Source organism: Cyclopterus lumpus, chromosome 12 (assembly GCF_009769545.1).
Source record: "Cyclopterus lumpus isolate fCycLum1 chromosome 12, fCycLum1.pri, whole genome shotgun sequence".
Classification (NCBI taxonomy): domain Eukaryota; kingdom Metazoa; phylum Chordata; class Actinopteri; order Perciformes; family Cyclopteridae; genus Cyclopterus; species Cyclopterus lumpus.
In genome coordinates this window covers 3,067,879-3,080,117 of record NC_046977.1, presented here as the reverse complement: position 1 = coordinate 3,080,117, position 12,239 = coordinate 3,067,879, and the positions used below count along the sequence as shown (strand labels likewise).

Below are 12,239 nucleotides of genomic sequence, written 5' to 3'. Positions count from 1 at the left end.
GTTTCAGCATAAAACTAAGAAGGCCGTCGTCATGCTCAAGAAGGTAATGCACCAAAGGAAATAAAGAACGTGCAGGTTGGCCCTCCTCTGTGCTATCTGCTCCAGTAACAACCCTCTGTGTTCAGGCTGGTTTTCGTTGAGGCTATCACCACAGATTGGGCTTTTTGGAGACGGTCGTAATCGATAAAACTCTTTACCGGTGTCCTGAAACCATCCTGATTATTGTGAGCTGCCTCGTCCAGCCCCAGCTAGGGTCCCTTTAATCCCTTCTTTGTGATCGTCACCCCGTGGAGTCGGCGCACAACTTATTCCATCGCCCTTTGAAACATCAAGGCTTGTCTCAATGGAAAGGTGTGCTTTCAGGTGGTGGTGCGTTCAGGTGGCGGTGCAGTGACCTTTCACTCTGGACCACCAGTACTAACAGGACTTTCAAACGGAAGACCGGTAAGGAAGACCGACACGTTGTGGTTTTATTGTCCTGGTTTTGTTGCCTTTCATCTGGTTTCACTAGAATCGGACCCGCCGGCTCCGATTGTTGTGGCAATAAGACGAGCAGAGAGACGTTGATTTGGAGTAGCAACCCACCGGGAAGTGTTTTAATGAGCACAAGGCAACATTTAAGTCCAACAAATATATTTATATTTGTAGTGTAAACTCAGCCCCCCCATCAGCCCTCCTGCTTCCCAAACATGTTGTGTTCTTTCAGGGTGTCCCTCGGGACCGAGCTTACCGAAAGGACCCGGTACACCATTTACTTTGGGTCAAGATGACCTTTTTGCAGAACACCCGAGTCATTTATAGGAAATTTATGACGCAGTCATTCTTCTTTCTATCAATGGCCCAAGTCCCTATCTCTAGGAAACATCTGTTACACAACCAGATGCTCCCAACAGCATTCAGTTCAAACTACGTTATAACAAGACCATCTTCTCTCTGGTTCTATGTTTACTGATAGAGGTCTATAGAGGACCAGGACTACATTGAGGTCTATAGAGGACCAGTACTACACTGAGGTCTATAAAGGACCAGTACTACACTGAGCGCTATAGAGTACCAGGACTAAACTGAGGTCAATAGAGGATCAGGACTAGACCGATGTCTATAGAGGATCAGGAATAAACTGAGACTGGTTCAGGACCAGGTAGATGTTCCTCACCGTTAATTTCAAATGGAAATTCCTCCCTTTTGGTTTCTGATTGTGTGGTTTATGAAGCAGATTTGTTGTAGCAGCCGAAACCGAGAACACTTTACATGAATAAATGAAAAACAAAAGACACCAATTTGATTCAGAATTTGAAAGATAATGTATTCTCACCAAAAGTGACTTTCAGGAGTGAATCCTGCAGTATAAAGAATGAATTTACATTTGTAGTAATGAAAAGCCGTCTGTGATTTATTCCAACAGGTACTTTCTCACCGGGTCCTGGTGGTGTGGGTTGTCTCCTTCAGTACTTAACCTTTTAAAAACCTCTTCTAATCAACAAAGACTGCTGTATTTGGATGTATTGAACACCATAAGTAATATACAAGTTACATATATGGTTTGGTACATGAGAAAATTCAAATTGCACAGATGGTGCCCAAATGTCCATTTTGCATAATTAATCTGTACTAAAACCTCTCTAACTGTGTTCTGCTTCACTTTTTCAAAGTCAAACTTTGCAGGGAGACTGGTCCCATATGTTGCTATGATCTTGGTGGTTTTTGACCTTTGCTCTGCATCCTTCCAAGAGATAATCATCCTGAAAGTGCTTTTTTTTCCTAGGCGAACCTGAAAATGAAATGTTTGCTGTGTTTCATCTTTATTTACTCTTAACCAGTAACACATATACTAATATTGACACGTCTGAAGAAAAGCTCACATGGGTTGCCTTTATTATAACACCAACATTATTCAAATAGCCTTTGTGGTTGCAGAGATACACCCTTTTTAGTTTGGGTATGTTATTTCGAGGAGAAACCTAAAAAATAGGTTGTTTTTTTAAAAGGTTAAGACCTTTGTCCTTCCCTCGTTATTCAGTTTAAAGTGTTTAATCTGTGCCACATGAGCTTTCCTATCTATCTGTAAAAAATGAAACCCAAAGGATTTGCTTTCGCTGTGCCTCGGTTGTGTTGTTGCACTCGTCCCATCTACCTTATTGGAGTCAATCATCATGTGACTTTGAACCGGTACACCGGTTATCCACACGAGTTGCGTCCACGCCGTTTCTGAAGGAGCTTCAAAAAGCTGCTGCACACAGAAGGTCCCGTTAACTTCCTGTCATGAATCAGCGTAAGATGAATAATTAAAAGCCCAGATGTTGAGCAGTCCATTATTGTTTACAACCGGTTTACAAGACGAATGTGCTGCGTTTACTTTCCTCCGAGGAGACGCTGATGAGGGCCGACGGACTTGTGGCTTTTCTTCGTCTTTTTGTTTTTGCCGGAAATTTGCTGCGACATTCGCTGTTGTGACAGTTTGATGAGGCTTTAAGACGGGAGGCTTGTCACACAGTGATTTAATAAGGTGGAAAAATGTGTGATTTAATGAATAGAAAAGAGAAAAAAGAGGATGAAGTAAGGAAATAAATGACCTTATAGTTTAGATCTAGATGTACCTCTTCTTTCCTTCAATAACTATTTTAAACAGACGTGTATATTTCAGACACTATGTTTTATTTATTTATTTAGTTCACCTTGTAGCCCCGCCCTAAAGCATCCCCTGCTTTATGGTCTGTTTGACTCTAAATGACCATAATTTACTAAATGAACATCACGCTGTATTGAAGAACACTTGAAACTAGAGATTGAGACCAAAAACTAATGTTTACAATGTTTACTGAGGGAATAAATCAAGAGAAGTAGAGTCATTTATATAGACTTCTATACAACCAGAGGAGTCGCCCCCTGGTGGTCAGGAGAGAGAATGCAGCTTTAACACATGAAGCATAGACTTCTATACAACCAGAGGAGTCGCCCCCTGGTGGTCCGTAGAGAGAATGCAGCTTTAACACATGAAGCATAGACTTCTATACAACCAGAGGAGTCGCCCCCTGGTGGTCAGGAGAGAGAATGCAGCTTTAACACATGAAGCATAGACTTCTATACAACCAGAGGAGTCGTCCCCTGGTGGTCCGTAGAGAGAATGCAGCTTTAACACATGAAGCATAGACTTCTATACAACCAGAGGAGTCGCCCCCTGGTGGTCAGGAGAGAGAATGCAGCTTTAACACATGAAGCATAGACTTCTATACAACCAGAGGAGTCGCCCCCTGGTGGTCCGTAGAGAGAATGCAGCTTTAACACATGAAGCATAGACTTCTATACAACCAGAGGAGTCGCCCCCTGGTGGTCAGGAGAGAGAATGCAGCTTTAACACATGAAGCATAGACTTCTATACAACCAGAGGAGTCGCCCCCTGGTGGTCCGGAGAGAGAATGCAGCTTTAACACATGAAGCATAGACTTCTATACAACCAGAGGAGTCGCCCCCTGGTGGTCAGGAGAGAGAATGCAGCTTTAACACATGAAGCATAGACTTCTATACAACCAGAGGAGTCGCCCCCTGGTGGTCAGGAGAGAGAATGCAGCTTTAACACATGAAGGATTGGTCAAGGTTGAATACAACTCGTGTCAATCAAATATTTATCAAAATAAATGAGCCATCAATAATATGAGTGAACCCAATGTTCATCTGCTTTAGGGACATTAAAGTGTTGGAATCTGAGCAAAATTGTGTGTGTGTGTGTGTGTCTGTGTGTGTGTGTGTGTGTGTCAACATCTGCTTCTGAGTGGCTGCCTGAGTAATGGCAAGCTGTGAAAGCTGAAATGAGTTTCTTGATGGTGGTGGTGTTGACACGTTGGCGATAATAAAGGTACATGCAGTAGGAGCACAAACACAAAAGCCTTTTCATTTTCCGTCTGTAATGAAAAACAGCAGAAGGAGAATAAAGAAAAGCGTTCGTGTTGTTGACAACGCAGAGAAGGTATTTACCGTCTAGTGAGGTGACAGCGCCCGTGTTCCTGCTGCGTAAATGACACGCAAAAAAAGAGAAAAGTGCACCGCGATCAGTGTGTGTTGTGTTGTTGTGACCGCAGTGTGTGTGTGTGTGTGTGTGTGTGTGTGTAAATGCTGCTCTGTGCTGTTTTTGAACTAATCCGCTGGAGATGGCATTTTAGCATGCACGGCAGAGCGGATTGCCTGTCTTTGCATTTCTTCTTCTTTTTCTTTGCCCCCCTCCTCTTTGCTCAGCTCCTGTCATGCCTAACTACCCTGTCTCTCCACGACACCATCACCGGTGTGTGTGTGTGTGTGTGTGTGTGTGTGTAAGCTCCACTGGGCTCTGGCTGTGCCGGCTAGATAACCCGGCTCCTGATAAGCCCAGCAGGACAGTGACAGAACCACCCGGAGTCGCGCTCCAGGGGCATAAAAATAAATAGATAAAAATGAGAAGTTGTGTCTTGACTGTGGACATGATTCCTCTCCCCAGATAAAGAAGTCCCCTCCTCTTCCACCCGGCCCCCAGCGGTGACTCCAGCCGGCGGCCCCCGAGCCCGGAGCTCCAGCTCACTGACCGGAGCTCTGCTTCAGTCGGTGCTGACTCAGAAGGGGGGCGTCCTCCCCTCCGCTCTGCCCCAGAACCTGCTTCCTCTCCTGGGCCGAGGGCTCAGCGTGGGCTCCCTCCCCGGAGGTGGTTCTCTGGAGCATCAAAGCGGGGGATCACCGAGGAGGGCGAACCCCCCGGCGGAGGCCGTGGTGGCGGAGGCCGTGGCGGCGGAGGCCGTGGCGGCGCCGGCGTCGGGCCTAGGCAGCAGCGGTCCAGACGAGCCTCTTCCCACACACACACACACACAGCTGGCTCACACACACACACACACTCCTGAGCAGGAAGAGGAGGAGCCGGAGGAGGAGGTCACCACCGAGATGATGGACATGGACACGCAGACGGAGACCCCGTCCTCAGGTACACAGCTCGTTACATGGAAACAGTCTTTTTACAACGAACTTAGGAAAAGATCGTGAATAACTTATTAGGTTTAGGAAAAGATCGTGATTAACTTATTAGGTTTAGGAAAAGATCGTGAATAACTTATTAGGTTTAGGAAAAGATCGTGAATAACTTATTAGGTTTAGGAAAAGATCGCAAATAACTTATTAGGTTCAGGAAAAGATCGTGAATAACTTATTAGGTTCAAGAAAAGATCGTGATTAACTTATTAGGTTGAGGAAAAGATCGTGAATAACTTATTAGGTTTAGGAAAAGATCGCAAATAACTTATTAGGTTTAGGAAAAGATCGCAAATAAGTTATTAGGTTCAGGAAAAGATCGTGAATAACTTATTAGGTTCAAGAAAAGATCGTGATTAACTTATTAGGTTGAGGAAAAGATCGTGAATAACTTATTAGGTTTAGGAAAAGATCGTGAATAACTTATTAGGTTCAAGAAAAGATCGTGATTAACTTATTAGGTTTAGGAAAAGATCGTGAATAACTTATTAGGTTTAGGAAAATCGTGAATAACTTATTAGGTTTAGGAAAAGATCGCAAATAACTTATTAGGTTCAGGAAAAGATCGTGAATAACTTATTAGGTTCAAGAAAAGATCGTGATTAACTTATTAGGTTGAGGAAAAGATCGTGAATAACTTATTAGGTTTAGGAAAAGATCGTGAATAACTTATTAGGTTCAAGAAAAGATTGTGATTAACTTATTAGGTTTAGGAAAAGATCGTGAATAACTTATTAGGTTTAGGAAAAGATCGCAAATAACTTATTAGGTTCAGGAAAAGATCGTGAATAACTTATTAGGTTCAAGAAAAGATCGTGATTAACTTATTAGGTTTAGGAAAAGATCGTGAATAACTTATTAGGTTTAGGAAAAGATCGCAAATAACTTATTAGGTTTAGGAAAAGATCGCAAATAAGTTATTAGGTTCAGGAAAAGATCGTGAATAACTTATTAGGTTCAAGAAAAGATCGTGATTAACTTATTAGGTTGAGGAAAAGATCGTGAATAACTTATTAGGTTTAGGAAAAGATCGTGAATAACTTATTAGGTTCAAGAAAAGATCGTGATTAACTTATTAGGTTTAGGAAAAGATCGTGAATAACTTATTAGGTTTAGGAAAAGATCGCAAATAACTTATTAGGTTCAGGAAAAGATCGTAAATAACTTATTAGGTTCAAGAAAAGATCGTGATTAACTTATTAGGTTCAGGAAAAGATCGTGAATAACTTATTAAGTTTAGGAAAAGATCGCAAATAACTTATTAGGTTTAGGAAAAGATCGCAAATAAGTTATTAGGTTCAGGAAAAGATCGTGAATAACTTATTAGGTTCAAGAAAAGATTGTGAATAACTTATTAGGTTTAGGAAAAGATTGTGAATAACTTATTAGGTTCAAGAAAAGATTGTGATTAACTTATTAGGTTTAGGAAAAGATCGTGAATTACTTATTAGGTTCAAGAAAAGATCGTGATTAACTTATTAGGTTTAGGAAAAGATCGTGAATAACTTATTAGGTTTAGGAAAAGATCGTAAATAACTTATTAGGTTCAGGAAAAGATCGTGAATAACTTATTAGGTTCAAGAAAAGATCGTGATTAACTTATTAGGTTCAGGAAAAGATCGTGAATAACTTATTAAGTTTAGGAAAAGATCGCAAATAACTTATTAGGTTTAGGAAAAGATCGCAAATAAGTTATTAGGTTCAGGAAAAGATCGTGAATAACTTATTAGGTTCAGGAAAAGATCGTGAATAACTTATTAGGTTCAAGAAAAGATTGTGAATAACTTATTAGGTTTAGGAAAAGATCGTGAATAACTTATTAGGTTTAGAAAAAGATTGTGAATAAGTTATTAGTTTCAGGAAAAGATCGTGAATAACTTATTAGGTTTAGGAAAAGATCGTGAATAACTTATTAGGTTCAGGAAAAGATCGTGAATAACTTATTAGGTTTAGGAAAAGATCGCAAATAACTTATTAGGTTTAGGAAAAGATCGCAAATAACTTATTAGGTTTAGGAAAAGATCGCAAGTAAGTTATTAGGTTCAGGAAAAGATCGTGATTAACTTATTAGGTTTAGGAAAAGATCGTGAATAACTTATTAGGTTTAGGAAAAGATCGTAAAATAGTTAGGTTTAATAAAAGATCGTTTTAGGTTAAAATCACTATGGAAGCGTCCTTATTTAAATGATCAAATTACGTGACGAGTAAATCAACGTTTGCGTCTCTTGACACGGAGAACAAAGCCTTCTGGGTAAAAAAAACTGCTGTGTGTGTTGTTGTTGTTTTAATTACAGCTCATTAATTTCTACGAGCGCCGGATGAGAACAACCCGCGTCAGGTCAACGTGTTTTATGAATTATGGGATGATGAGCGATGAGCCCTGAGGTGCCTGTGATTATTTATTTCCAGTCATTGTCACTGGTTTCCTGCTGCGGAGCCGCTTTGATCCCTTTAATTTCCTTCATTAATTATACACAGCAGGGATTTCCAGCTCGCATTAAAAGAGATTACAAGGCAGGGCTGAGGACACAAACAATAATACGTACATAAATAAATAATAAAGGACAGTGTGCTCTGTCTCCTGCAGCGCTGTCCGGCTGCACGGTGAACTTCTCCGACCCGGAAGGCTACATCGACTCGTCCGATGACCCCCCGCTGCCCGACGGCCCCGTGGTCCACTGCACCTACACGGTGACGGTGTACACCGGCTACGGGGTGGAGCTGCAGGTAAACACACACACACACACACACACCCAACCACCACACTGATACTCACACACTCTGCTGGACATCAGGTGTGTTTACGTCTGATCTCAGGTTGAACTCTACCTCCGAGTGGCAGCTGCTGGTACTTCAGCTGCTAAATAAACAATAAACATAGTGAGAAAATATTGAAAAAATATTGAAAACTTTGCAATAAAAAATGTGAAACAATATATATATATAAAAATGTAATGTGTGTATATAAATATATATATAAATATATATGTTAAATATATATTTAAAATACATAAAATATCAAAGATTCCAGTGAATTCTTCGAAGAGAGCTGGAAACCTTTTATTAACTATTTGAACGTTGCTGCAATCCAACAAGAGAGCCCCCCCCCCCCCCTCACCCCTATTTATTTTAATTTGACTATTAATTTAATTTAATTTATTTCCCATTAAAGATATTAAAAATATCTATTTTAAATATATATATGTTACAAAATATACATTTTAAATATATATTTTTAAATGATTATATTTTACATGCTGACATTAATTCACACAAAGTATCAAATATCAAAAGAAACACGTTATGAAAGGACATTTAGATACAAATTAAACGATGAATCCTGATCCCTGTCGTAAAGTCTTCGACACAACTAAACTGTCCCGTCTGAAACTAATTTATTTATACGATATATTCTAATTTCTTCCTATTGTTTCCACTTTATTATTCCTTCTTTTTACTGACCCTCTGTCTGAAGCTTCATATGCTCATCAGGGTTGCATTCCCTCGTCTGCTGTAAACAGATTAAAGCGCTCCGTGTTCCTCAGACTGGAGAGCTTTGTCTCTTCATGGGTTCTAAACTCAGAATAAAGGAATCGGGCATCAATAAAATGATTAATAAAGTCTCATTGTTGTGATTTTTGTTCTTTCAGCTGCTTTGAACGAGACGAATAAAACATGAAATGAGTTGCAGACGAATTTTAGATGAGGCACGACGGGGGAAAAGTTCTCCAGATGATCAATGACATTAAGACACTATTTTTTTTGTATTGCAAGTTTTCTGAAATATAATTGTTTTCAATATGCAAATGAGGCATTATCATATATTTACAAGAGGAATCTCATTTTTTTCTGAGTTTTATTCTCCATTTGAACTAAAATGACATCCGTTCGTGTTCGTTCTACAAAATAAAAGCCCCGTTCAGGCGGACAGAGGAGTCGACTAACAAGTTCAGAACAAATCAAAACAGTCCGAGAGGTCAGAAGCTCTCCTATTGGGTGAAACCAAACACACCTGACCTCTCTCTCTCTCTCTCTCTCCAGGTGAAGAGCGTGAACCTGTCGGAGGGCGAGCAGCTGTCCATCAGCAGCGCCGATGAGCACGGCGCCCTGCTGGTCCTGGCCAACCACACGCTGCTGGTGGAGGGTCAGGTGATCCGCAGTCCCACCAACACCCTGTCCGTCTACTACCGCTCGGCGCCGGAGGCCAGCACGGGCGTCTTCCAGCTGCACTACCAGAGTGAGTGTGTGTGTGTGTGTGTGGGCAGCAAATATGAATATGCATGTGCGTGTGTGTGTTTTTATTTTTTAAATGCACCATACAAATTAAACATCTTCATTAGGGCCCAGCAGGGAGCGCTTGTACTCTGTGTACGTGCTGATTGCGTAATCAAACGTCTTCTCGGCTAATCACTTAGCGCGTGATTGAATCTGTCGGTGAATTGGCTGATGGGAGATCTGATTAATGGGCTCTCATCTAATTAGGAGGATGGGGATACGGGTGGGGTTGTATACAGTGTGTGTGTGTGTGTGTCAGTCCATATAATGGTTATGACAAGGACTGGAAGTGTGTTACCCACCTGAGTCCTTCATCTCATCCTCACAGGAGAAGAAGTGTTTAAAAACACCTCCAGGGAGACGGCTGTGCTCCAGAGGAGGCCTGAAAAACAGCATTCAGGGAATAAAAACAGGCATAAACACACCAGGAATATTATTATTATTAACCGCAGCTCACAAAAGCTTATTTAATTACAATTAACTCAATTAAAATCCCCCCCGTGGGGAGTTTGATTTCTCAAGTGACCCTCCAAACAGATTAGAAAGGAAAATGATGACTTACAAAACGCCTTAAAGCTGACTTTAATTAAGTAAGGATGTTTTCTTTCCTTCATGATAATATATTTGTATAATTAACGATGCGATGCTTCTGTGAAAGTGGCAATGGGCATTGAAAGAAACCCAAACTGTAAATGGAATAATGTGTAATGAACAAAAACATTTTTTTACATTGACATCATTGCTTTGGTGAATACTCGACTCTGATTGGCTGCTAGCGTATATACTAATTCCTGGTAATGTTCTCAATCAATACGCCGGCTACAATACATGAAATATATTTTAATATCTTATTCACAACGAGCGTCGAGCTTCAGTTTAACGCATAAAGCAACAAGAAGGGAGAAACCCGTTAGCTTCCTGTTAATCAAGATTATGTCAAAATAAGATGTTGCTTCGACATATCGTCAAATATTATTTATTGTTTACTATACGCAATGTTATTTACTTAGACTCTTGCTGTCATAAAAAACAAAGCATAGATATTGATATTGATTTGGTGACGTTATTCACCTTCAATCTTCGTAGCGTAAACTTAGCTTTATGCTATAGCGCCAATGCTAATCAAGATTTGGAACAGCTGGCTAGTCTTGTTTAGTAAACAAACTAATACATTAATATTTACTGTTCATCAACCATATGCCATGTTGTTTACTTAGACTCTTGCTTTCATAAATAACTAAGCATAGATATTGATATTGATTTGGGGCGGTGACGTTATTTACCTTTAACCTTCGTAGCATGAACTTAGTTTTATGCTATAGCGCCAATGCTAATCAAGATTTGGAACAGCTGGCTCGTCTTGTTTGGTAAACCAACTAATAAATAATATTGTAAATATTGTTGTTGACATGGCTGAGTGGTTAAGTTAATGGAGTTTAGTGCTTCTTGGCTTCTCGTGTGCGTGTCACGAGGGAACTCTTCCCCCTGTGCTCAGTCTTCAGGCTGAGCTGCTCGCTGCCGAAGAGGCCTCACTTCGGGGAGGTGTCCGTGCTGGACCTGCTGCCCGGAGGCCTGGCCCGCTTCCACTGCCACATGGGTTACCACCTGCAGGGAGCGCCGCTGCTCACCTGCCTCAACGCCTCCCTGCCGGTGTGGAGCGGCAAGGTGCCCGCCTGCAGAGGTGAGCGACGCTGCCGTGATAGAGTCTTTCTATTGGCTCTCCACAAAGGAGTCTTTCTATTGGCTCTCCACAAAGGAGTCTTTCTATTGGCTCTCCATGAAGGAGTCTTTCTATTGGCTCTCCACGAAGGAGTCTTTCTATTGGCTCTCCATGAAGGAGTCTTTCTATTGGCTCTCCACAAAGGAGTCTTTCTATTGGCTCTCCACAAAGGAGTCTTTCTATTGGCTCTCCACGAAGGAGTCTTTCTATTGGCTCTCCACGAAGGAGTCTTTCTATTGGCTCTCCACGAAGGAGTCTTTCTATTGGCTCTCCATGAAGGAGTCTTTCTATTGGCTCTCCACGAAGGAGTCTTTCTATTGGCTCTCCATGAAGGAGTCTTTCTATTGGCTCTCCATGAAGGAGTCTTTCTATTGGCTCTCCACGAAGGAGTCTTTCTATTGGCTCTCCACGAAGGAGTCTTTCTATTGGCTCTCCATGAAGGAGTCTTTTTATTGGCTCTCTATGAAGGAGTCTTTTTATTGGCTCTCCATGAAGGAGTCTTTGTATTGGCTCTCCATGAAGGAGTCTTTCTATTGGCTCTCCATGAAGGAGTCTTTCTATTGGCTCTCCACGAAGGAGTCTTTCTATTGGCTCTCCATTAAGGAGTCTTTCTATTGGCTCTCCACGAAGAAGTCTTTCTATTGGCTCTCCATGAAGGAGTCTTTCTATTGTGGATTGTTATGACGTCGTTAGTTCAGTTGTCAACGTGGAGATGTTCAAAATGTAATATTGAGATTTTTTAACCAATCTGCCGATTGTCTATAAAATACAGTTACAGAATGAGATATTAAAAATGCCAATCAAAATAACCTTCTTCATGCACGTTGATAGAACTAAACTATATAATGTTTATGTTTATGAAAATATTCTGTTTGTAAACGTGTGTCTTCATTGTGCCTTTAAACAAATAAAGCTCTTTGTGGAGGCACAGTGAAGAATGCCACCGTGGGGAGGGTGCTGTCGCCATCGCCCCACCACGGGCCCAACGCCACCCAGGACCGCTCCTGTTCCTGGTCCCTGGAGGCCCCCAAGGACCAGAGGCTGCACCTCCACCTGGAGAGACTGTCCCTGGGAGCCACTGACAGGTAGCAGTGCCTCAGAGAGAATGCAGCTTTAATACATGAAGCATAGACTTCTATACAACCAGAGGAGTCGCCCCCTGGTGGTCAGGAGAGAGAATGCAGCTTTAACACGTGAAGCATAGACTTCTATACAACCAGAGGAGTCGCCCCCTGGTGGTCAGTAGAGAGAATGCAGC

General features: G+C 41.4%; 1 protein-coding gene across 1 annotated transcript in view; it reads left to right on the top strand.

Moving 5' to 3' along the window:
* Positions 1–12,239, top strand: part of LOC117740688 (seizure 6-like protein) — a 43,849-nt gene that overhangs the window by 21,341 nt on the left and 10,269 nt on the right. Inside the window, 5 exon segments of the mRNA XM_034547220.1 lie at positions 4,469–4,942; positions 7,574–7,713; positions 9,028–9,223; positions 10,757–10,942; positions 11,895–12,066. Coding sequence (XP_034403111.1) covers positions 4,469–4,942; positions 7,574–7,713; positions 9,028–9,223; positions 10,757–10,942; positions 11,895–12,066 — 1,168 coding nt within the window.